The sequence below is a fragment of the Eretmochelys imbricata genome, chromosome 24 (assembly GCF_965152235.1).
Source record: "Eretmochelys imbricata isolate rEreImb1 chromosome 24, rEreImb1.hap1, whole genome shotgun sequence".
Classification (NCBI taxonomy): domain Eukaryota; kingdom Metazoa; phylum Chordata; order Testudines; family Cheloniidae; genus Eretmochelys; species Eretmochelys imbricata.
The window spans coordinates 5,304,940-5,330,183 of record NC_135595.1 but is presented as its reverse complement, the minus strand read 5'-3'; the positions used below and the strand labels follow the sequence as shown (position 1 = coordinate 5,330,183).

General features: G+C 49.3%; 1 protein-coding gene across 1 annotated transcript; it reads left to right on the top strand.

Annotated features, from left to right (window-relative positions):
• The first annotated feature begins 2,793 nt into the window (after nt 1–2,793).
• MEX3A (mex-3 RNA binding family member A) lies at nt 2,794–21,060 on the top strand. Its single transcript, XM_077841543.1, has 2 exons — nt 2,794–3,265; nt 19,955–21,060. The coding sequence occupies exons 1-2, from the start codon at nt 2,794–2,796 to the stop codon at nt 21,058–21,060; spliced, it is 1,578 nt and encodes a 525-aa protein (XP_077697669.1).
• Nucleotides 21,061–25,244: the final 4,184 nt, after the last annotated feature.

The window sequence follows — 25,244 nt, the reverse complement described above, 5'->3', positions numbered from 1 at the left end:
TACCTTGTGAGTCACTGGATGAGACATTTCCTTGTGCAGTATCCCTTATCTGCTTAATTCATTTGCAAGCTGAGATCTTCTGCCGCAGCAGAACCAGAAAGAGAGAGAGAGAGCTAGTTGCAAGGATCTGAGAGAGAGAGGGAGAGAGAGAGAGAGAGAGGAAATAATGCAAAATACAGTGCGGGGTAGCAAATTCCTGCTTCAGAACAAGGCTACCCACTACACACACTCACACACACACACTATTCCCTCCAGCCAGAGAGGCAGACGTCGCCTCTGCCAAAGCTGCAGTGTAGCGTGGCTCAATGGGGTCTTGCATCTTTCTGCATTGTCTCTCTCCAGCGTGAGCTCATGCAATCTCATTTCATGGGAGAGACATCTGGTTTGATTCAAAGAAAGGGGAAGGAGGGAGGGAAACAGCTTTGCAGGCTTGGAACTGAAAAGCGATTTTCAATGCTCCCCTTCCACCAAGTCACCCCTCATTTCAATAAGAAAAGGGAGCACTGTATTTCTACCACCCCCGATCTCTAGATTTGGGGGAAGGGGAGGTTGGGTTATTGCAATCAATTCAAGGGTTTTCTGCTTTTGCATGGAACAAGTAGCACATGAGTTCCTTTGCCCCCATCCCCCACCCTAGCAGCTCTGCCAAGTCTGGCTGATGTAGAAAATCCTTCATCGGGGAGTCATCTGAAAGCAGGGTTGTTCGTCTTTTCTTTCCAAGGATCTCACTTCTTCTGGTAGATGGTGAAAGATTTTTTTTTTTAAAGTTGGGTCTCTGTCCGTTAAGAGGTTTAAAAAAATCTTGTCTGAGATGGCCCAATACTGCTTAGTGGGCTTGATTCCCTTGTCTCTTGTGCTGTCATTTACACGGGTGCAAAGCAAGTGTGTTACCAAACCAGAGCAGTACAAAGGACCAGTGCACAAGGCAGTGGAGAATCAGCCCCACTTCCCCAGTCTCTTTCTCTCCATGGGCCAATTTACTGTCGCCCTACAACTTGAGTGGTTGTTTCCACCCTCATGAAGTGAGAGCATTCTGATCTGGTAGCGTTTTGCACTAGATTCACAGATTCCAAGGCCAGAAGGGACCATGGTGATCATTTAGCCTGACCTCCTGGATAATACAGGCCACAGAACTTCCTAGGGGAGCAGATCATTTAGAAAAGCATCCAATCTTGATTTGAAAATTGTCAGTGATGGAGAATCCACCAAGATACTTGGGAAATTGTTCCAGAGGTTAATTACCCTGGTGCAAACAGCTGCACAAGGCTACAGTGAAATGACCCTGTGTGTCTGCTTCTCTGGCTCTGGGTCTCTTTCTGTATTGCTTTCTCTACAGGGCCCTGATCCTGCAATGAATGTGTTGATTCCTCTGTCAACTGGAGCTCCCCACGGAAGTGAATTAGACTCTGCACAGGCACAGAGTACCCACATGCAGCCCTGTTGCTGAATCAGGGGCCTGTGTGAGCATATTCCTTTCTGTTCCCAGCTAGCTTGTTTTTTGCCACCGCTCCTTCTAGCTTCTGGGGCTGCTTCTCCTCTAGATTTCAGTGGACTCACTCCTGATTTGCCCAGGTCTAAATAAATCTCTCTCTCTCTCTTTGCTCCTGTCTAGTTTCCAGTGTCCTCTCCCTAGTACTTATCACAACAGGATCTGAGCCCCTTGCTGTTATTCCTGGATTTTATCCTTACAGCATCCTGTGGAGATCGGGAAGGATTATTGTCCCCATTTTATAGTTGCGGGATCAGATGCTGCAAGATTAAGTGAAAAGAACAGGAGGACTTGTGGCACCTTAGAGACTAACCAATTTATTTGAGCATAAGCTTTTGTGAGCTACAGCTCACTTCATCAGATGCTGTAGCTCACGAAAGCTTATGCTCAAATAAATTGGTTAGTCTCTAAGGTGCCACAAGTCCTCCTTTTCCTTTTGCGAATACAGACTAACACGGCTGTTACTCTGAAACCTGTCATTATGCAAGATTAAGTGACTGGCCCAAGGTCACAAGGGGAGCCAGTGGCCGAAGTCAGATCTCCTGAGTCCCAAGCCAGTGCCTTACCCACAAGACCAGGCTTCTTACCTTCTTTCATCCGTTCCTCCCTCCCTCCCTCCCCTTCTTTCTTTCCCTCTCTGTCTCTCGCTCTCTCTCCCAGACTGCAGGAGCAGCAGGAAAAGGGGGTGTGTGCGCCTGGGTGCGAAACTACATCCCCCAGCAGTCTCCGGGGCCCTCCTGAGTCTCAGTGTCATGCTGCAGCCAGGGAATTTAAAACAAAAGAGTCGTCGTCCCCCCCCCCCCCCCCGTCTTGTCTCCCTCCTTTTGCACACGCTGGCTGCTGCTGTTTCTTGCACCTCTCCCTCCACACCCCCCTCAAAAGCCAGGCGGGGTCTGCCAAAGGGGGGGGGCCGTGGGGGAATCTTTTCTGTGCAAAGGTGGGAGGGGATCCACGCTGGAGTGGAAGTGCCTGGGAGAGAAAGAGGGAGAGAGATCAGGTTACAGAAAGGAACCGGGAGAGACAGAGAGAAAGGGGCTTGGCCAGTGAGAGGGGAGGTGGGCGGAGGGTCCCTTTCTCTCTCTCCCTCTGTCTGTTTCTCTCTCTCTCTCTGCCTTTTTCCCCCTCCTCTTTCTCTCTCTCTCTCTCTCTCCCAAGCTCTTTGTTCCCCCCCCAACTCCCCTCCTCTCTCTCACACTCCCCCCCCCCGCCGCCGCCACCACCACCACACACACACACACACACACACACACACCCTCCCCAACCCACCACCACCACCCAACCCCCCTCTCAAGTCTTTGTTAGCCATGCCTAGCCTGGTAGTATCAGGGATAATGGAAAGGAACGGGGGTTTCGGCGAGCTAGGCTGCTTCGCGGGGAGCAGCAAGGACAGGGCGCTGCTGGAGGATGACCGAGCTTTGCAGCTCGCCCTGGATCAGCTGTGCCTGCTCGGGCTGGGGGAGCCGTCCTCCTCCTCCTCCTCCGCCGCCGTGGTGGGAGCGGAGGACAGCAACAACAACAACAATAACCCGCCGCCGCCGCCGCCCCAGCAGCCGCCCCAGCCCCAGCCGCCCCAGCCGCCGCCGCCGCAGCAGCAGCCGCCGCCCCCGCCGGCCCCGAAGGGCTCCGCGACCATTTCGTCCTCCGCTTCCACCGCCGAGACCAAGTTGTGCGCCTTGTACAAGGAGTCGGAGCTGCGGCTCAAGAGCAGCTCCAACACCACGGAGTGCGTCCCCGTGCCCAGCTCGGAGCACGTGGCGGAGATAGTGGGCAGGCAAGGTACGCGTGGGCTTGTGTGTGATGCGGGGGGGGGGGGGCTTTTGTGTGTGTCTGTGTGCCCTAAGCGTGCCCTGCTGCTGTGCCCGAGCAAGCCCCCCCCTTCTTAACCTCCCTCCACTCCTGATTCTCCCCCCTCCCAGACCCCCCCCAGCTACACTTCCCCCCCCCCCCCCAGGGCTCTGTCTCCTCTTTCCTTCCTCCCTCCACGCCCCCCATCTTCGCCGTCTAGCATCCCACCTATTTCTTTTGTTAAGATGGGGGGGGGGGGGGGGAAGGAAAGGATGCGTGGAAGTGGTAAAAGTTAAACCACCCGCTCAGTTGGCATCACTAGGAAACACCCCCCCCCCCAGACTTTCCCCTTCTTTATGGGATGGAACTCAAAGTGGGTTTTAAAGTTAAATAGTTTCCGCTTGAGATTCTCTTCTCCCCCCCCCCCCGCCCCATTCTGAGGCCTCCTCTCCCATTGTTATCAACGAGGTCCATCCATCTATTAGTAGTTTTTCCACCCACCCTCTCTGGTGATGAATAATGGCCACTGCAGGGGGAGGGAAATGCTTCCCCCCCCCCCCCCGTTTCCCTTCTCCTTTCCACCTCATCACCCTCCAAAGTGTTTCATAATGCCAAGAAACAAAGGGGGGGAAATCTGGATGTTCCGCCCCCTATTCCCCCCCCCCCCCCGGAGAAATAAATCTCACTTCTGATCCTCCCCCCCCCCCCCAGTGCCCCAGACTGAAAGGAAAAGGACTTCTCTGGGCCGAAGTGAATGGAGGGATGGTCAGGAGTTTGTTTGTTTGTTTGCTCTAAACCCCGGCCGGATGAAATCTGGAGGAATGTGTGTGAGATCATTCCGCTCGTTTGCAAAAACCTTTTGCTACTTTGCTGGGGTGAAAGATGTCTATCCCCAGCCACACTCCCTGCCTTCCGGCTAGGGAGACTCATGCGATCATTCTTTCCACGGGGGCAAGGCGAGGCGAGGGGAAAATCCCCTTTGTTGAGCTCCGGGCTGGAAGTCGAGGGGTTGTGCTGTGGGTTGTGGTGGGGGGTGGAGAGGCGTTCTTAAGGCCTATAAAGGATTCAAATAACAGATTAATGAAAGTTGAACTCTTTCTGGAATCATGTGACTGGAGGGTTTGGAATTTAACAATCCTGCTTGTGCCCTATTCTTTATTTTCCATCCTCCTTTTCTATCCCCCCTCCCCGAGCTGACCAGAATCTCTTTGACAGTGATGCTTTTGTTCTCTTTACGGGCTCCATTCGAAGCGAGGTAGAATGGAGGAGGGCTTAAAAAATTATATATATACCACACCCACTCCTAAGTCGCCCATCTCCCCCCCTCTTCTAGTCTTCCAAGTAGAAGGAATTGCTGGAAGCCACCAGTCCGGTGCCAACACAGGGTTAAAATTAATACGGCTGTCGGAGAGAAGTTTTATGTTGTTGGGGGGAAAACTGTGGCTAAGTGAGGTGTGTTTTTTTTTTTTTTTTTCCTGAACCAGTAACTTGATGCGCTGGAAGTGTGACTGGTAAAAACTGCAGTTCAAAACCCAAATGCCTCCCCTTGGGTTGTGAGTCAAAATTGCATTAACAGGGAGTTTTGTTGTTTGACAGATGTGAGGAGAGTGGGAAGGCAAAGGGGGTCCTTTCTTGAGGTTGATGCTCCCAGAGGGAGAGGTGAGGGGGGAATTAGAGAGGGAGAAATATGGATGACTAATGGTTGTGCATGGTTAAGTGGAACATGTATGTGGAACCTTCGGTGGCTTGACTTTCTACTGTGAAGGCGAGTTTTAGGCCTTTTGCCATCAGTGACGTGCCTGCTGCCTTGAGAGGACCCCAGGGTGGGCAAAAGTGCCTCAGGGGTCTGATTTCAGTGCAATTCTATTAAAGTCAATGGATTTCACTCTGGATTCATACCACCAAGCCCAGGATCTGACCCAGTGTCTCTGCGAATAGAGGGGATAGGGGTTGTGGGGGTATGTTGCTACCAAAGAAGATCTCCCTGGACCCAATTCTCAATGGCCCTGCACCTTGTGCAGTCATTTACGCCAGAGCAGAGTGAGCATGGTCAGCAGGGTTTGCACCAATGTTAATGATTGCACAAGGTGCTGGGCAATGGAGAATCAGGCCCCCTTTGTTTAATAAAGTTAAAAGAGAGAGAGATGTGTTAGGCCGAATCAAAACTGGAAATGTTATGTGATGCCAGAAAGATGCCTGTGGTTGTTTTCTGTCTGGGTAGCATCGCTGACCCAAACTCTGAAGCAGAGAGGTGTGTTTTGATTTGTTTTGTATGCAGCAGTGTGTGTGTTGTGAATGGAGTGATGGAAGGCAACGCAGAAACCTGCTGCAATTCTCCCACTAGCGGTTTGCCTGTGGGGAGGGAGGGTTGGTTCCAATGTCTGGGAAACTGGTAAGTATCCATGGGCCAGATTCCCAGCTGGGGTAAATCAGCATTGCTCCATCTAAAGTCAACACGACAAATTTTCAGCTGGTTTAAATCCGTTTCACTCCATTAAAGTCTATGCAACCACACTGATTTACCCCCGCTGAGGATCTTTCTTGCCTAATGTTATGCCTTTGGGGGTCTGTTTTTTGTTTGAAGGTTAGGTGATGGGGTCCAGGTTTCCAAAAGTGCTGAGCATGTGGTGAGAACAATGGGTGCTGCTAGGTGCTATGCTCTGAGAACCTGGTCACTTTGGTTAGGTGAATGGGTGCTGAGTTCTTTTGAAAAGCCTGCTTGGAGTCTCTAGAGAACCCATTGCATGAAGATTATAAATGAGGTCCCTTGTTTAATAGAGTGGATACATTAAAGGGGAATGGTTGCTTTCAGAGGATATCTGAGGATCAGGAGATAAAAATGTATGGAAAAGAGATATAAATATCCATTTTTTTTAAACTTGTTTGAGGATTTTTAATCAAAACCAGTTGTTTTTCTTTTAAACTTGACATTGTTCCAATTAAATAAATTGCTAAATTTCTTGATCTTTAAAAAAAACTTTTCCCAGCTGTCAAAGTGCAACTTATTAAAAACATACACATACAAGGCCTCTTTGCACACTTCTGGCAGTGCAGTTTATGCCCACTTTAAGACCCCCTTTACACTGCCAGAACAGTGTAAAGGGATCTTAGTGTAAATGAGAAGCAAGCCCCATGTATTTTTATTTGAATGGTTGTGGTGCTGTTTGCAAAGTGGTTTAATTTGGGGGCAGGAGGGGTGGATCTATTTTGAATGATAGATGCTCCAGGAAATAAACTTATGCTTGGTGGATATACATGTTCCATGGGAACTGTTAATATACCCTTAAAGAGCCAGTTGCTTGCTATAAACTGTACTTGAGTTGTGGTGCTCCCGGTTGCTGTGCTGAGAGCCTCATTAATGATGCAACCCCAGGCTATGTGGCCTGTGGACTTTAAAATGGACAAAATTCTGAGTCACTGGGACACTGGCTTTTTGGAGGAACTGGCTAGCCATGTACATAGGGCTTCTTCCTCCCCCATCTTGCCACAAAAGTCAGCAGTGAACCTGGATGTCTGGTGGGATGAGCCAGTTACTTGCTGCCTTTTTAAATCAGGGTGGATGGAAGGAAACCAGAGAAGGAAAGACAGGGAGCAAAGTAATAATGATTCCTGAGAGTGGCATTTATGAACTCCAAGTGCACAGGGATTGGAGGGGAGGCAGAATCCACCCCCCAAGCCAGGGTCAGTACCTAGACCAGCCAGGCATTCCCTTCCACAGCTGGAGTGGGAGCAATGACCCCTAGGCAAACCCCTACTTGGCTGCCTATGGCCACTGGAGGTGCAAACCCACTGCGGGCACCTCTGCCTGGCCCCCAGCCCCTTGCTCACCCCCTCTGTACATGAAGTTAGTGCAGAATACAGCTTTGCTGGGTTTGGAGAGTACAGAGACCCTGTATGTTTTTTCTGAACTCCTATGTGCAGATGTTTGCCTGTTCTGGGTCCCTTCTGGGTCTGCTCTGGAGTGCTTTGAATTGCTACTGGCTCCTGTATTCTACCTCTTGTAGACAACACCCATGCAAGCTGCTCCCAAGAGCTGAATATGCTCACAAAGTTAAACACAAAATTCATAGCAGAGGGCAGGGGAGAAGTTCAATAGGTTTGCAGGTGACTTTGAAGATCAGAGAGAGCAGAGTTGCAAAGGAGAAGGCTCTTGTGCCCAGACTGTCAAGATTGTCAGAGAGGGGACTGATGCCAGATGAGAGTGGAGGGGAGCGAGTGGTGTGACCCCTCGCTACACATGCCTGGGACTTTAAAAGGGACAAAATTCTGAGCCACTAAGACACCTGGGTTCTTCACTGAGGGGCCCAGTTGTGGAAAGGCCTGAGAGGCAAGGAGCTGAATTTATTGTTGGGGTAAATTGGTGCCATTACCTCCCACAGGGAAGGTAGGCCCTGGGGCTGGCTGGGGACTTCCAAGATACTAAGGAGGGCAGTTTTTAAACTGCATCCTGAGCTGATATGCAGTTGCATTTCTTTGTTTGTCTAGTGGGGGGATGGGGGAGGATTAGGTTTGCTTTCTAATGCTCCCAGCGGTGGGTTTGCAAACACTGCGCCCTCACCCTGTCTGAGAAAAGAAGTCCTCTGTAAGATCTAGGTAAAATAGTAATAATAAAATATAATTAATTATTATTATTATTATTTATTATTATTTATTTTATTTTATTAGCAATGGCAACATCATTACTCCCTAAACCCGGAGAGACTCTCTAGTGAAGCATCTCCCAGCCTGCTCTTACTAGCCCTGTTGTCAACAGAGATGAGATTATGCTGAGAGGGAGCTTAACATAAATTGTGCTTTCTTGGTGAGGTGAAGTCAAATAACAAGAGGCCCCAGTAACCCCAGGTGATTGGGCTCTTTGTGTTGCTCTGAACATGCTCTAACGCTCTCTGCATTTAAAAATAGTCCAAGGGAGCCTTTTCATTGAGGCAGCCTGATGATTATATCTGCTCCCCTCCGCCTCCCATGTGGAGGTGTGTCGGGAAGCAGCTCTGGGTCAGATCCTGCTGTCTGCTGTGCCATGGAAATCCCAGATTTAGCTCCTTTCGGTGCAGTGGGGCCTGATTCTCACTCTGGCGGTGCAAAGGGGCTTTAAAATGGGTGTAAATTGGGCTGAGTGCCCAAGCGGTATCAAGTGTAAAGGAGAATCAGGCCCAGCTTAGTCTCGATTTACACCAGCGGATGCAAGAGGGAACTCTGCCCTGGCTGGTTCTTAAGAACCTAACCAAAAGCGTGTAGCAGGAGGAGAAAGTGAAGTCTGGAGAGACAAAGAATTTTCCATGTATTGGGTCTGGCTGCTGGCTGGGCTACTGCTGCCCAAACGAACCTCACTGCAGAGTGGGGTGGCTGGAATCTAGGGCGGTAGGAAAACGTCTTGCTGTTTGGTTCTTGGTCCCGTCCCTCCAGATTTCCACCACCACCAATTTCCCACCTTCGTCTGGCAGCCCCCCATCCCTGTGCAGTTCTCCTGGCCCTGTTCTCCCAGCGAGGTCTAAAACATGTGACAAAGTCAGACGTCAGGGTTGCGCCATGCGGGCACAACGGTGACACACCCACCCTGCATGATGATGCCTCGCTGTTTGAGATCTGCTGCTGAGATTGGTTTTTTCTCTAGCATAACTTCCATCTGCAACACAACAAGATGGTGGTTGTTTGTGGTGTCTTGAGGTGTATATGCGTGTGGGTGTGTGTTGAATAACTTTAATCAGCAAAAAGGCTTCAACCACACAGAAATCAGTGATTGCTTATTTTGTGGTGTGTTGGGTCTTTTTTAACACAACTTGCATCAGCAATGCACTAAAGCCTCGCTGCAAAGAGATTTAGTTGTTGTTTATTTGTGGTGCTTTGTGTGTGTATGTGTTTTTTAATACAGCTTTCATCAGCAATGCAACAAATCTCACCCAACAGATAATTAGTGGTCGCATGTTTCTGGTGCTTTGCGTATGTGTTTGGAACTCAACTTTCACCAGCAATGAAACAAAGTTTCGCCACACAGATATATTTGATGGTTGTTTATTTTACGGGCCTCTTTTAATGTTATGAATATTACAGACAAGGGGCCAGGTCCTCATTTTCTTTGAGGCCCCTTTACACTGCTCTGGCAGCGTAAAAGTGCCTTAAAGCAGGTCCATACATATGTAATTTACACCAGAGCGGTGTAAAGGGGTGGTATGGAAGAGAATCAGGCTGAAAACTTTTGTCTGTGGGAATTATTTATATCTTAAAATATATATATTTGTAAAGACCAATAGTGATTTGATGTGATCTGTTTAAAAACCTCAGGACCAGATCAGCAGCTGATGTAAACTGGAATAGCACCATTGGCTCCTGTCTAACACACTGGCTTCAGTGGAGTTACACCAGTTTACACCAGCTGAAGATATTCATGTTGGCTTCAACCGAGCTACACCAGCTGAGGATCTGGTCTTCAGTCTTTAGAAATGAAAAGCTGCATTTTGCTATCAGTGAAATTAACTTTGGATTTACACTGGTGTAAACTTCCAGTGGCTTGATTCTCTTTTGCACTGCGCTTTGCATCAGCATTTACACCCAAAGTGAGTGCATCTGTAATTTAGATCCCCTTTAGGGCCCCCTTGACGCTGCCAGGGACCTTGGTGTAAACAAGAATTGGGTCTCAATGGAATCACACTGGTGTAAAACCAGTATGAGAAGATTATTGGGACCAGTGTATGCAAACGATAGCATGTTATACCCACACTGCAGTGATTAAATAACTGCACTAGGTACAGGAAAATGACAAATCAAACCCTTAATCTTTGATCCCTCAACTTCAATGTGTTTTTGGAGCAGGCTCTTACATTGGGGTAACAGAGAGGAGAATTTGACTCATTCCACACCAATCTTCCACATTTCTAATCACTAATCCTACCCATATTTGGGACATAGCCAAACTAGACTTTTTAGCTGGAGTTAACTGATTACCAATTGCCTCCAGTTAGCTAACTCGTTTGTACATGCAAGTCTGGACATGCCACAAAGGTTTGTTCTGGGACACAAAGGTTTATAGTTTAGGGAAATAATTTACAAATTTGTTAGTGAACTTAAGTTAATTGGCGATCAATGAACTTGAGTTTTAAAAAAAACCCAACAACCTGTATACGCAAGCAAGGGCTTATTTCCCTTCCCAATACAAAAACCTAGCTGGCAAGGATAAATTAACTGATGTTTGTGCAATGCCTTAAAGAGTACTTACTGTCCTATAGAAATGTGCTGGAGGTTCTCTTCGCTACTTAGTTTTACATTCTTAATGGCGTACTGGGTAATTCTGCCCCTTTAATAATCCTCTAGGTAAAGTGGTTTGTTCTGTGTTGTACGTTAGAGATGAGAAAAAGCTTTGAATGACCAAAATAGGGGAAAGGAGTGTATGTGTTTGTGGGGAAAGGATACCATCCTTATTGCTCATTCCAGCTGGGATGAATAGAGCTGGATCCTGACCCTGCTTTGTGCTGCCAAAAATGGGGCATAACCCCCACTGAAGTCAATGGAGGTTATACCCCTCATTTACACTGGCATAGAGTGAGATCAGGATCGGGTGTGGGCTCAGGATTAGGGCCCCGTCATAGGTATAAATAGAAAAATCAAATATAAGAATGGCCAGATTTTTAGCTGGTGTAACTCAGCGTGGCTCCCTTGGATGTCAATGGAACTAAACCAGTTTACACCAGCTGAGAGTCTGTTTCATTGTCTTCCGTGGAACTACACCAATTCACATCAGCTGAGGATCTGGCCCATTTGACTGTGAAGGGCCTCCTGGCTTAATGGTTGGGTGTTGGTCAATCTTGTTTCCGGTGTTTTTCAGTTTAAAGCAAAGGTTCCCCCCATCTGTCTGTCTCTGCAAAGCTAGCTCTCCTGTCTGCAGGCCGCTTGGAGACCCTCCCTCCTCCCCCCTGCTTCTCACACCATCAGCTGCACCATGCGTCCTTTTGTCCGTTTCTAGATCTTCCCTCCCCCTTTCTCCTGTGCTGTCTCCTTGCCTGTGTCCCCTTTGCCATTCGGTGTGTTTCTCCTTCTCCCCCGCCCTTGCATTCTCCCTCTCTCCTCCCCCCCATCACTGTTTGTTTCTCGCTGTCTCTATAACCTCTCGCTACCTGCTCCAGTTTATATGATCCTGTTCTACATTTGTCCCCATTCGTGTATATCTTGCCTTGGTTTCCTTCCATCTGTCCCCAGCTTGGAGCCCCTTTCCTTTGTCTCTGCCTGCATGACCCTTTGTGTCACCTGCTTGATTGTTTCCTATCAGGCTGGGCCTGGATCTCCCCCCATCCGTGGGCAACCATTGTCCCAGGTTCTTCTGTTAGCAGATCCCAGGTCCACCCCTGGCACGTGCATAACCTGACATCCTATTTTGGTTGCAAACGGGACTCTTGTTCCTGGGATGCAGACCTATTTACCTAAATACCAGGGCGTTTGGGCAAACATAACGTCAGTCCCATGCAATAGGTGGACCTTCACTGCAAGGCAGAAGCATGTCATTAACTATATAATGGTGAGGTGATCTCCCACAGGACATCATGGCCTCTCAGTTAATCTTATGAAGATGGCGAGCTCCTTGGGATAGGGACTGTGTTTTTGTTCTGTACCTAGCACAATGGGACCCGGACCCCTGACTAGTGCTACTGCAATACAAATAGAAAATAATAATCAGTCCATGTGAACTATTTTAAACCTTGACTGGACAAAGCACTGCAAATCTACTACAGGGCACAATCTCAGTGGGGAGTAGCATCAGGCTAGATAGCACTCAGTAGGGTTTCTAGCTGGCCAGGATTTTCTGGGAATTGCCTTGATCTTTCTCAGGGTTGTATCTAGCAACCCCCTCCATGGGGCTCTGTGAAATCAATGCCTTGGCAGACAGTTAGGTGTAATGCAATGCTGTCACATTACTTATTGTGCTAGGCTCTATACAGATACATAGTGAGACAGGCCCAGCCCTAAATAAAGGGAAGAGGAGTATTTCCCCCAGAGAGGCAAAGTGACCTGCTCCAACTCACACTGAGTCTGTGGCAGAACTGGGATGTGAACCCAGGCTTCCTGAGTGCCAGGCCAGTGCCTTAACCACCAGACCATTCTTTATTTGTTAGCTTGTGATGTTTCGATGTGGTGTCGTATTTCATTGCCACAGAATGGTTGACTAGCATAGTGGTTGACTAGCATGATGTGATGGTCCAGTCAGTACGCTTTATGCAACCCTATCTAGTGACTGAACCATATAAACAGTCTATCACTATTGCCAGCTGACAGAGGGCATATCTACAGTGGGGAAAAAATCCCGCAGCAGTGACTGTCAGAGTCGGGGTCAACTGATTCAGGCTTGTGGGGCTTGCACTACAGAGCTAAAACGAGCAGTATAGGTGATCCAGGCTTCAGTGAAACCCAGCAACGGGGGTGTGTCTGAGAGCCCGGGCTCCAGCCTGAGCGGGAACATCTACACTTCTATTTTTATCTGTGTCCCACAAGCCCGAGTCAGTTGACACTGCAATTGCTGCTGCAGGTCTTAAAAAAAGAGAAAAAATGTGGCTGTCCCCAGAGTTATCCTTATAGCTCGAGTGGGTGGCCTTGCGCAGGTGCAGGGTTCAATCCTTGCTGCTGACCCCTGGCAGCAAAAGTGTTACATGGGTGTAAATGCCATGATGTCACCATAAGCCAGTGTCTTGCAAGATGAACTCCAGTCCAGAGCTCCCAGCTCAGAGAGTTGCTGTTACTTATTAGGATCTATATAAATAATAATGTTCCAGCCTACGAGCTGAGGAGTCTGAATATTTTGGGTACAGAGCACCGCTTTGTAGGCCATGGTGTGTTAAAGGTACAGTGTAAAAGGAGGAAAGGAGGTTGGGACCAGAGGGCAGTAGAAGGCAAGGAAGTTGCTTATTTTCCAGGGAAGGGGGTTTCAGAGGTGCTGGAGGGCAGTCTCTCAATCACAGATAATGCCAGTCAGAGGATCAGAGCCGTATCGCCTTGCTTCACCAGTATCCCTATTGGGCCAGGTGCTCCATTGTCCTGCACCTTATGCAGTCATTTGCAAAGCACTACAGTTCTGATTTGGTTGGCAGAGGTGGAGATGACTGCACGAGGCCTGGCGCAGCAGAGAGCCGGGCGCCCTGAAGTTTGCTTTAGAGTTCTGGGCTGGAATGAGCTGCAAAACCTCCAGCTGGGATGTGCCTGATTGCCATCTGAATTTGCTGGGAAGGAACATGGGGCCAGATATTTTAAAGGGCTGATTCCCAGGTGAGCACCTTAACCACACCACGACTGTTCCTCTGTTCATTGGTTATGTTCCAATGTGATGTCATCATGTTTTGTGCCACTCGGTCTAACGCAGCAGGGTGTGTTTAGGCCCCTAACAGTGCAGATAGACACACAGTGTGATTTACATAGGCACTTAGGGGGAATTAGGTGCCTGGATGCTTTTGAAGATCCCACTAGGCACCTACCTGGATCTTTAGGCTCCTAAATACCATTAACATCTAGCTCTTGGTCTATCTAGTAGGTACATTTTTGGCCCTCACTACAGTATCTGAGCATCTCCCAATCATTAATGGGTTTTATCCCCATTTTACAGATGGGGAAGTGAGGCAGAGGGGAAACGAAGGGTAATAATTTGCAAAACTACCTAAGAGACTTAGGAGCCTACAGGTCAGATTTTTAAAGGTATGTATTTGGCTGAAGGGGTGGATAGGTGCCTAGTGGCTGCCTGGGTGCTTTTGAAAATTCCACTGTCGGCATCTTTTGGTATCTAAATGCGTTTAAAAATCTGGCCCTATGTCACTTTTTCAAAAGGAACCTCAGTGCAATGAAAGTCAATGGATGCAGGTCCCCAGATCATATTTAAAAGTGGGACTCAGGTCTCCAAAGTCAGTTGTGTGCTTTTGAAAATTTTACCCAACATAATTTGTCGAAGGTCACTGTGTGGCAGAGCTAAGAATTGGTCCCAGATTGCACAAGCGCAGTGTTCTACCCACTAGGACATCCGTCCTGCCTCTAGATCTCCGTTACATTTCAGACATACTCAGATCCGGGTCCAGCTTCTGGAGCTGTAACAGTATGGGAAAGCAGGTGAGTTGCAGTTGGGCTAGGGTTTGCACAGCTCTGGCTGGGAGCTGAAACCTCTGTGCTCCCCGGTCAGCAGACACCAAGGGGGAACTGTATTTATTGAGACTGGAGCAGGTTGAAGACATCCGCTTTTTTGACCAGCTGTAACTGAGACATCTGCAGCTGGGAAGAACCCCATTTGCCTACTGCAGATTGGGGAGGGGGGTGGAGGGAAACGATCACTTTCAGATCTCATTCTTTCCCTGGTATAAGGCCGTTTGCACAATGGCTCCTTCCTACATCAAACCACCATGAATCTCCTTTCCCTCCCTTTGGAAAGACAGGAAGCAATTTTTGACCAAGGGAGAGGGGACTGGTGATGGGGTATGTACCCTTTCCCCTTTAGGATGGTGTGTAACTCTCACCCAGGTCGATTATGACCAGAAGCCTCACAACTGTTCAGTGGCCTGTGTGGAGTGAGTATGGTGTGTGCTAGTCCAGATCCATACCAGAAAAAACACCAGGCAGCCTTAGTAGAGAAGTTGAGTGACTGGACCGTGGAGAGTCAGGTCTCCTCTTAGCACTTTGATGGGGTTCCTATAGAGTCTAGGATATTGACAGGGAAGTAGTATAGGAAGGAAGCTCACCTTGCTGCTGCTCATGCTGTACTATCAGCTGCCAGGGCTGTTTATTTTGCATATCTCACCTCTCTGAAATTCATCCAGGGCAAAATGCTGCCCTCTCTGTGGCAGCAGAAGCTGCAGATTTGATGCAGTTCTACAGGAAGATTTGGGGCGCATGGGTGGGGCCCAGGCATCATGCAGTCCTGCTCTGGGCACTTCTTCACAGCAGGGCTTTGGAGAGTGGGGTGGCGCTGGTACAGCAAAGCCAGGGAGGCGGAGGGGCAGCTGCCACGCTGTGGGCTGGGATGGGGACGCAGCTGCTGGCGACCTGCAGGCTTGGTGCTGCAATGGGAGAGGGAAGGGCTAGCTCTAGACAAAGTGAAAAGAAGAGGGATTTCTAGGTGAGCCGCAGCTTGGCAGAAAGGCTGCAAGCCAGCTGGTGAGATCATGTGGAGCCTTGAAGCCCTAAACCTGACTGGTCTTTCCAAGACCTTCAGGGTGTGGGCAGAGCTGATCATCTGCAAGTTTTCAATACCAGCTCAGCAGTGGTAATGCAAGATTCTACCCGCTACCCCAAACGTACCATGCTCCCCAATGTCCTTCAACTCTGGGGATCATCTGTGACCGAGAGGGGCACATTCAATTCTCTCTCTGCTGAGGCTAACAATAAGGGATCCAGTGACAACAGGTGTTTGTGTCGCAGGGAACTGGGCTGAGCCCTGCTGAACTCGTTTCTCACAAGGAACCCAATAGCCTCCAGATGTTAACAACACTGGGTCACCACCAACACGATTTGAAAGGATGGGTTAGATGTGAAAGGCTCTATGTATCATCCCCCTTGAGCTTGCCAGTCCCCCGGCTTTGTTATTTCAAACGGACCAGTGCCTGACATGATTTGTCCCTAAAGTTGAGATGCTTGTAAAAAGGAGTTTTTAATAGACTCTATGTCCTACAGAAATGCCGTCTGGAAGAATTTTTCTCTTAACTTACAAAGGACACATTTGTTTTTTAACTAGTAATTATCCCTTATTTCCACTTATAAGAAGGATGTTCTTGTGGCTGAGGTGCTGGGCTAGGACACAGGACATCTGGTTTCCTGACTCTGCCACACACTCCCGGTGTGCCCTAGCGCAAATCATTTAGTCTCTCTGTGCCTTGGTTTCCCATCAGTAAAGGGGGGATAATAATTGTTCCTTTGTCTATTTATATTGTAAGCACTTCAGGGCAGGGATTGTCTCTCACCATGTGTTCATACAGCGCCCAGCACAATAAATCCCAATCTTGGGAGGGGCCAGAGATACTACCATAACAGGTAATCTCGAAGGCCTAGCAGGCCTACTATAACTGTGAGCCTAGCCAATGGAAAGTGGATAAAGGGTCATGAATTGTTATAATGACCTGTTACATAAAACTGTTTAAGAAAAGATTTAAGGAGACAGAAAGACAGAATTAATTTAAACAGAGAGGGCTTACTGATATTACCCAAGGACTGCATTAAGATTATGACTGGTAAACAAGAGGAGCAGCGGACCAGAAATTAATGAGCCAAAACTGGTGCTTTTGAGCTTAGGCCTAATTGGTGGGCAAAATAAGAAGAGGGCGGGCCATTCCACCCATCACACTTTTGGGGGCACTAAAAAGAGGCTTGGGAGGAAAGGGAAGTGCTACAACCATTGTGGCTGCGGTGTAGGGATTTTTACCTTGATACTCCACTGGGGACTCTTGGCCACCATAGCTGCTCCAGTGAGGAACCCAGGCTCATATGAGTGAGGTCCTGCCCTGTCTTCCCCTCCTTCATGTGTCTTTCTGTCCCCCACTATATTCCTTCTCTCCTATCTCTCACTCTGCTTTTTACCTGATCTTGACTACACCACACGGCACACTGACATAAGGCAGTCCATTCAGTCCTGCAGGGCCTGAGATGGACCAGGAAAGGGACCTGACCAGATCAGTGAGATGGTCGGAGGTGTGGCGGGGTCCAGAACATCCTAAAGCATCCATTCCTGACTGACCTGCCATCCCGTACCATAAAAACATCGACAAAAGCTGTATTTTCCCCATGTTGCCCCCCTCTCCCTTCTGTGTTGAGGCTATCATTCCCAATTCAGAACTGAACACCAGAATTAATCCTTTTTTCCCCACCAAGGGACTGTTTGACCGAATAAAAGACTTTAACCAGTATTCGCCCTCTTTAAAAAGAGGTTTTGATTAAATTTGTTTTGCATAATCACTCAATCTCAGTTCCAACGCTTTTTGCCGCCTGTTGATTCTTTGCCTTTTGTGTGTTTCAGTCAATACGTTTCTAACTTTTGGCATGAATTTCCTAGCATGTTTGCCGTGGTACGAAGCAGGCTCTGCATACCAAACCCCAGAGGTTATTTAACACTGTTTAAAGTGGGACAGTGACAGACAGAGTCAAGTTAACAGCTTTGACTCTTCAGGCCCATATATTCCATCTAAATTAATATAACAAGACTCACCGCTGGCTCGCCCCCTCGTTGCTGGATGTGGCATGGCAGCTCTTTCCTCTGTAGTGCTCCCTACCAATGGTCGCTCCAGTCCTGCAGTGGGTTGTCTTTTGCTGCAGCTCAGCCCTTCGGACAGGCCATGTTTTTAATTCCACCCCTTCCAGGTTAACAAAGTCTGTTGTCCTCACATCTGGTCCTCAGTCCAAGCTCTCAGCCCCGTGGCCCTACCACCCTTTGCTCAAGGCTTTAAATCACACTTATCCCCTTTTGCTGGGGGGCTTCATGCCGCTTTCCCAGTGGCTGGTTGGGGAGCCCAGGCCCCGCCGTCTGCATTATCCCTTCCTCGCCTCTTCCCCCTGCTCTCTGCTGCATGCTTTCCATCATGCTGCCCGCTAGACTGGGACACTTCTCTGCCAAGCACCTGGTCCCTCCTTTAAACCCATCTCTTCAAGCAACCCCCCCCCAACCTCCTTTTCACCACTAGTAATCCTCCTCACCCAAGGCTACTTTTAGGAGCTGGACCTTCAACGTGTGGAGAGGGGCTGAGCCTCCCGCATCGGCAGTCGGGGTCCCGTTATTCCCCTGGGGGAGTCAATGGGATGAGGCCTGTTAATGTCAATGAGAATGATGGGTCGGAGCCCCTCGGCGCATTAGGCAGGCCGAATCCTGCGTTGCCATGGGAGCCGTTTAAGGGCCCAGGCAGTGCGTAGGGAAGAGGACAGGGTTCTCCGGGTGACACGATGGGACCCCTGGCCTTTTTTGGGGATTGGTGAACAAAGGGACTGAGGAAAGGAGCCACTGTGGGGCAGAGGGCAGGTGATTTCCTGAGGCCTCCATATGCAGTGTTTATGTGGGGGGCGAGAGGGTCTCTCCCTCCCCAGTGTGTGGCGGGGGAAGGGGGGGGCTGGAGCCTCTTCCTCCCCCTTCCCCAGTGTGTGGCTGGGGGGGACAGGGGGACTGGAGCCTCTCCCTTCCCCCTCCCCAGTGTGTAGCTGCGGGGGGGGCTGGAGCCTCTCCCTCCCCCTTCCCCAGTGTGTGGCTGGGGGGGGGGGAGCTGGAGCCTCTCCCTCCCCCTTCCCCAGTGTGTGGCTGGGGGGGGGGGGGAGCTGGAGCCTCTCCCTCCCCCTTCCCCAGTGTGTGGCTGGGGGGGGGGGAGCTGGAGCCTCTCCCTCCCCCTTCCCCAGTGTGTGGCGGGGGGGGGGGGAGCTGGAGCCTCTCCCTCCCCCTTCCCCAGTGTGTGGCTGGGGGGGGGGGGAGCTGGAGCCTCTCCCTCCCCCTTCCCCAGTGTGTGGCTGGGGGGGGGGGAGCTGGAGCCTCTCCCTCCCCCTTCCCCAGTGTGTGGCTGGGGGGGGGGGAGCTGGAGCCTCTCCCTCCCCCTTCCCCAGTGTGTGGCTGGGGGGGGGGGGGAGCTGGAGCCTCTCCCTCCCCCTTCCCCAGTGTGTGGCTGGGGGGGGGGGGGAGCTGGAGCCTCTCCCTCCCCCTTCCCCAGTGTGTGGCTGGGGGGGGGGGGGAGCTGGAGCCTCTCCCTCCCCCTTCCCCAGTGTGTGGCTGGGGGGGGGGGGGAGCTGGAGCCTCTCCCTCCCCCTTCCCCAGTGTGTGGCTGGGGGGGGGGGGAGCTGGAGCCTCTCCCTCCCCCTTCCCCAGTGTGTGGCTGGGGGGGGGGGGAGCTGGAGCCTCTCCCTCCCCCTTCCCCAGTGTGTGGCTGGGGGGGGGGGAGCTGGAGCCTCTCCCTCCCCCTTCCCCAGTGTGTGGCTGGGGGGGGGGGGGAGCTGGAGCCTCTCCCTCCCCCTTCCCCAGTGTGTGGCTGGGGGGAGGAGCTGGAGCCTCTCCCTCCCCCTTCCCCAGTGTGTAGCTGAGGGGGGGCTGGATCCTCACTCATTAAGGGACCAATCTCTGCAGTGATGAAATGAATTTTTCCTCCCCAGTGGGAGGCTGAGGCTGCTGGTCTCAAGATGGTGGCACCACCAATGGTCACCAGCCTCGCCCGGTTGCCGGGGGCTGGGCTGACGTGAGGGGGAGAGAAGGGGGCTATTGTACTGCGACCCCGAGCTCAGGGGGGCCCTAAAACACCTGTAATGTCTGTGCAAACAAAATGAAATGGGGAGAGGATGAGGCCCCAGCGAAGGATGTACTAGAACCTCATATTTCTCTCAACAGACCTACTGGGTGAATGGCTACCCAGCACCCCCTGTTGGGGAGGAAGGAGTGGCGGGGAGGCTGCTGAGCATAAAACACTGAGCTATATCATGTTAAGGCCCTACATTTCTGGGGGAGACCACTGGACAAACGCACAAGCCTGGGAGTGTAGAGCGGGGCTGGGACCAGGAGATGAATGGTGTTTTCATGGCAAGTGGCCAGATCATTAGGTCCCTGGCAGGTCTGGGCCTTGAGTGGGAGGGTGCTTGGCCCCTGACGGGGCTGGGCCCCAGGGTAGGCCTTGAGGGAAAATTGAGCGCCAGGTGGAGTTTTGTGAAGAGGATGTTAGGGAGAAGACCTTGACTCTAATCCCTCTCCCTTGTTTTCTGTCTTTGCTTTTCCCCAAGGCTGCAAGATCAAAGCTCTGAGGGCAAAGACCAACACCTACATCAAGACCCCGGTGCGCGGTGAGGAGCCGGTCTTCATGGTGACGGGGCGGCGGGAGGACGTTGCCATGGCTAGGCGGGAGATCATCTCAGCAGCTGAGCACTTCTCCATGATCCGGGCCTCCCGCAACAAGGCCGGCACCACCTTTGGCAGCGCCCCTACCCTGCCCGGCCAAGTCACCATCCGGGTCCGTGTACCCTATCGTGTGGTGGGCTTGGTAGTGGGTCCCAAAGGGGCCACCATCAAGCGGATCCAGCAGCAAACCAATACCTACATCATCACACCCAGCCGGGACCGGGACCCTGTCTTCGAGATCACAGGGGCACCGGGCAACGTGGAGCGGGCCCGGGAGGAGATCGAGACCCACATTGCAGTGAGGACAGGCAAGATCCTGGAATACAACAATGAGAATGACTTCCTGTCCAGCAGCCCTGACTCGGGCATGGAGAACCGCTACTCAGAGGCGTGGCGGGTCCACACGCCTGCCCCAGGCTGCAAGCCCCTCTCCACCTTCCGACAGAACAGCCTTGGGTGCATTGGCGACTGCTCTGTGGACCCGGTCTACGAGACACCCCGACTGAACGACCAAAATGACTTCAATTATGGTTACCTCTTTCCTAACTATGGTGTGAACAAACAAGATCTCTATTATGGGGTGCCAGAATCTGGTGCTCCCATGTGGGCCGGGCAGGAAAACACCAACCCCGTCTCAGTGCTCTTCTCTAAACAGCAGCGATCCGGCAGCACTGGTGCCGTCCATCCTAACTCGCATCGCTCCCCGTCCTCTTCTATCCAAGAGCCTAACCTCTCTGGGCTCCCCAGAAGGTCTCAAGGGGAACCACTGCAAGGATTTTCCAAGCTGGGAGCCAACACCACTGCCCGGACATCCATCTCCAGCAGTCGGGAGTGCATGGTGTGCTTTGAAAGCGAAGTGACGGCAGCCCTGGTGCCGTGCGGCCATAACCTCTTCTGCATGGAGTGCGCTGTGCGGATCTGCGAGAGGACCGACCCGGAGTGCCCGGTTTGCCATGCTGCAGCCACTCAGGCTATTAGAATATTTTCTTAAAGAGACAGGACGGGGTTGGGGGGGGAAGTGGGGACCGAAATGGGGAGGGGGTGGGAGTCCAATAAAAAGATGATGATGATGATGATAATAATAATTAATGACATCTGAAGACTAAACGAATGAATGAAAGAATAAAATAATTAATTTAAAGAAGAAGAAGAAAAAAGAAATTATTTTACGAGCAATGTACATTATTTTTTAAAAAAAGAAGTGAATAATAATAAATTAAAATGAATAGAAAAGCCAGAAATTTTGAAGGGCAAACGATGCTCCAGCCTACAATGTCTTTTTAAAACAAGTACTCTGAACGCACACTTGGATCTCGGAAGCAAAGCGGTTTAGTTAATTTTTTTTTTGTGGCGAGACAGGACTCAGAGCTCCTCTGCATTGACCACGCTTGGTCATCTTTATTTGACCAGGACACCGGGGGCACATGGGGAAATGAGGGTCTTCCCCAACAGCTCTTCCTTCCCCACCGACACTCCCTCTTTTAACTTGGTCTGAAGCTGCCCCCCCCCGGGACATCAAACCAACCGGCAGACAAGAGCTCAGAAAGAAAAGAAAACAGACGGCAAAGGGGGAAAAAAGAAAGAAAAAAAAACCATCAACCTCTGGGAACCTGTTAGAACGAGGGCACAACTCTATTACCTCAAAGATTTTAAAAAATACAAACAAAAAAAAACCACAAAACAGCAGCTAAAGAACTTTTATTGTTTTCCTTTTTTTTACTAAAAAAAGAACATTGAAAAAACAAATAAAAATGACGCCGGTGAAACTGAAGAAGGTTTGGAAGAACCTGTAGGAGTCACACTGGGTGCTTAGCATTTATTTTATTATTCTGAGCCACCGTGGAGTTTGGAACTCTGTTTTGTTTTTTTTGTTTTTTTAAATCCAAACAGGGATTTGTTCATCAGATGAATCAGGAGTCACTAACAGGGTATTTCAAAACCAGTCTTGAGTTCCCATCCAAGGGCAAGGATTGACTTCCATGTTTCCATAGTTCACTCTTCTTTGCTTTTTCCAAGTGATACCAGCTGCAGCTCTCCACACACACACAGAGCATTGTTCTTTTCTTAAAGTACACACACACGCTAACATTCTTTTCTTTTCTTAAAAAAAGTATACCGCACCAAAACCTAAGAAAGACGATCATGCAATACAAGCAATGAGCCCATTTGAAACCAACATGCATCCCGACAGAAAGCAAAAAAACGAGTTTATATGTATAATTTTGTCGTCGTCGTTGTTTTTAAACTGGACCAAAACTTTTGTTACCCAAAACCAAGTGGAAAATTTAAAAAAAAAAAAAAAGGAAGAAGAAAATATTTCTTTATGGACCAAAACCTCTTCAACTGTCCTTAACCTGGATCTTCCGGAGGTTGCCACTTTTATATATTATATTTTTTTCAGAACAAAACAAAAAAATAAATAAATGAATTGCCTTGTTGAACATCCTTTTAATCATTTGAAGACTCCTGGTTTTGTTAAATCAGATACTTTTTAAACTGTTGGGAAGTGGGAGAGACAGGCTTCAAATCTGGCCTCGACGCCAATCACAATCCAGCATCTTAACGTGATCAGGTTTGTTCAACCGTGCCTGGATGCCAAATTGCCATGGTGGCAAAGTTACGTGTGTTGGATTAACCTACCAAGTACCAATATATATATATATATATTTCCCCCCACCCCACTCTTTTCCTACCCCCAAATTACTTCTACTCACGAATCCTGGACCCTGATTTAGAACTGTGGACCAACGAGCTTAGCAACTTGGGAGAGACAGTTCTACAGCCAAAAAGTAAATAAATAAAAATAGCCAGAGATGTTCCTTGAGTTACAGGAGACTTTAATTTCATCGTAATGTGCTTCCTGGGACTATCCCCTCTTCCTCTTGATTCTTTGCCACTCAACCCCAACTGAGCCCCTCTACAATTCATTCAAGACATCCTTCGGTCACATACAGGGGGTGGATTGCTGATACTGAGGCAGGCCTTTGTTTGGACTTTAGCCTCAGAAAAGGTCCATGTATGATCTTCAGATGTTAGGTGGAGGGGCTTGAGATTTTGTACTTATAACACTTTGCATTGATGGTGGATTGTTATACAGGGCAGGCGATAGACAGTGGTAGGAGGTTGCGCTCCTAGGTTCTGCAGCGGATGCTGATAGAAAATGTTGTACTAAAGGGGACACTGTCATGTCAAAGTTATATGACCCCTCTTCTTCCCCACACAGCTTTAACAAACCTTAAGCAGCCTAATTCTCCATTGCCCTGCACCTTCTGCAGTCATTTATACCGCTGCAAAGAAGGTGTCAAACTGCTACCAAATCACAGCCATAGCATTTTAGACCCACTTGCTTGTGTTGTCATTTACGCCAGTGCTGTAAGGACAATGGCGAATTGGGCCTGTTGCCTTCCATAGGAGCAAGAGGCTAGGTACCACTCAAATCTTGAAGGCTTAAGTGGTGCATGGGATTCGGGCTGTTCCCAATGTGCAGGAGTGAGATCCCCTCCCAGCCGCTTCAATGGAAACACGGCCTCAGTGAAAACTTGAGGATCTGTCCTGTTCTGACCACGTCCTTTTCAGAAAGGGTCCAATAATTATTTGAAATCTGTTTGTTTCAAACCCAATAGAAGAGAAGGAAAGGTAAAAAATAAGTTTTCTTTTTGGGGAGTAACCCCCACAATTCTGTTCCTCTTTGTGCATACCTTTCCTACTGATGTCAGGAGAGTGGTTGGGGGAAAAAGCTGGTCGGAAATCAGACCACCCTTCCAAAGGGGCATTCAGAAATATCTGTGTTGGTAACGGATGGGATTACAACACAACAGCCGGTGCTTCCCTGGCTGAGTCCCATGGGGCCAATATCTTAGTTGAGTGACTAGTCATGATTGGCTAAGTGAAGTCTGTTCGTGGTAATGTGAGCGAGTTTTTGATCAATGTTTTTCTTTGATGCCAGGTTGTGAAGAGGTTTGGGTGGGGTGGGATGGGATGGGATGGGTTGGAGTAGGGTGGGAAGATACCCAGACTGGGGACCTGGTGTGGACGGGGGCCGTATTCTAACACTGACCCTAGGGAGTGGTGGGGAGGAAGGTATGGGAGCTTAGAATCTCTCCCTTCCCTTCATGAAATAAAGTGACGTAAAAGCCTCCTGCATGCTGAAAATGTTAGAAAAACCTTTCTAAAGGGAAAAAAAAAAAAAAAAAACCCTAACCCAAACAACTATCCAAGCTTGTTGATCGGAACCAGGAGGGGAAGCCATCCGTATGGCCGGTAGGCAGCCTGTCCATATCTCCATGGACTGGGCTTTCCCACTCCAGCTTCCAAGTCGGCCTTTAATGAAATGTTTAGTTCCAATAACCTTTTTATATATATATATTTATATATATATATATATATATACACACACACACATATACATATATATTAAAAGAAAGCTTGATGTAGCAGTTCTAGTTTATACTGAGTAGCAGTATTGTGACCTGTTTTATTTTGTTCTCCCTTCCTTACCCCTCTTCTTCCTCCCCATATTTTGATGTAGCAACTTCAGAAGAAAGAACAGCAGGCTGCAGGTGCACCAAGAGCTACCTCTGGTCTGAGAGGGGGCTGTACTTTCGGGGGGAGAGGGGTACAGGGGGCCTAAATCCTCTTGAACTCCTGTAGGGGGCATTCAACTGATGGAATGCCCCAGGCCCCGCCTCTTAGCAGCTCGCCAGGACCCCAGCGTGTGGCTGAGCATAAATTTGCATAACTCTTTATTTTCTTTTTAAATATATGTATATATATAAAAAAATCTTTAAAAAAAAAACCCACAAAAAAATAAAAAAAAATCAACAACACAAAAAATGCCCATGACCTTAACTATTTGCTCTGACTTACACCTTCCTGGACAGGTGACTAGAAATGGCTTGTTGGTCCAATTCACCAGCAATAAGGATGAAAGAAAGAAATGCCCCCACTCCAGTCTAATGTGTCTGTACTGTGTTTTATTTGCTAACCTACACGCAGTGTAAATCTGTATGGCTGTATTTGCTGTGAGGGGTAAGGTACTGGGTGACCCATCTTGCAATTGTTACACCCGTGCAAATGTCTTTAGTTTGGACAAATCCTTAGTGTCTCCACCTTGCAGTCATGGGAGAAGGGACGTATTTCAGGACTCCATGAGGCACTATTTGGGGTGTGAAATTT

What these genes read in the sequence shown, in the direction of transcription:
- MEX3A (XM_077841543.1), top strand. Translation starts at nt 2,794, where the DNA reads ATGCCTAGCCTGGTAGTATCAGGGATAATGGAAAGGAACGGGGGTTTC. An exon ending in GGAGATAGTGGGCAGGCAAG is followed by an intron (nt 3,266 to 19,954) that starts GTACGCGTGGGC and finishes CTTTTCCCCAAG; the next exon opens with GCTGCAAGATCAAAGCTCTG.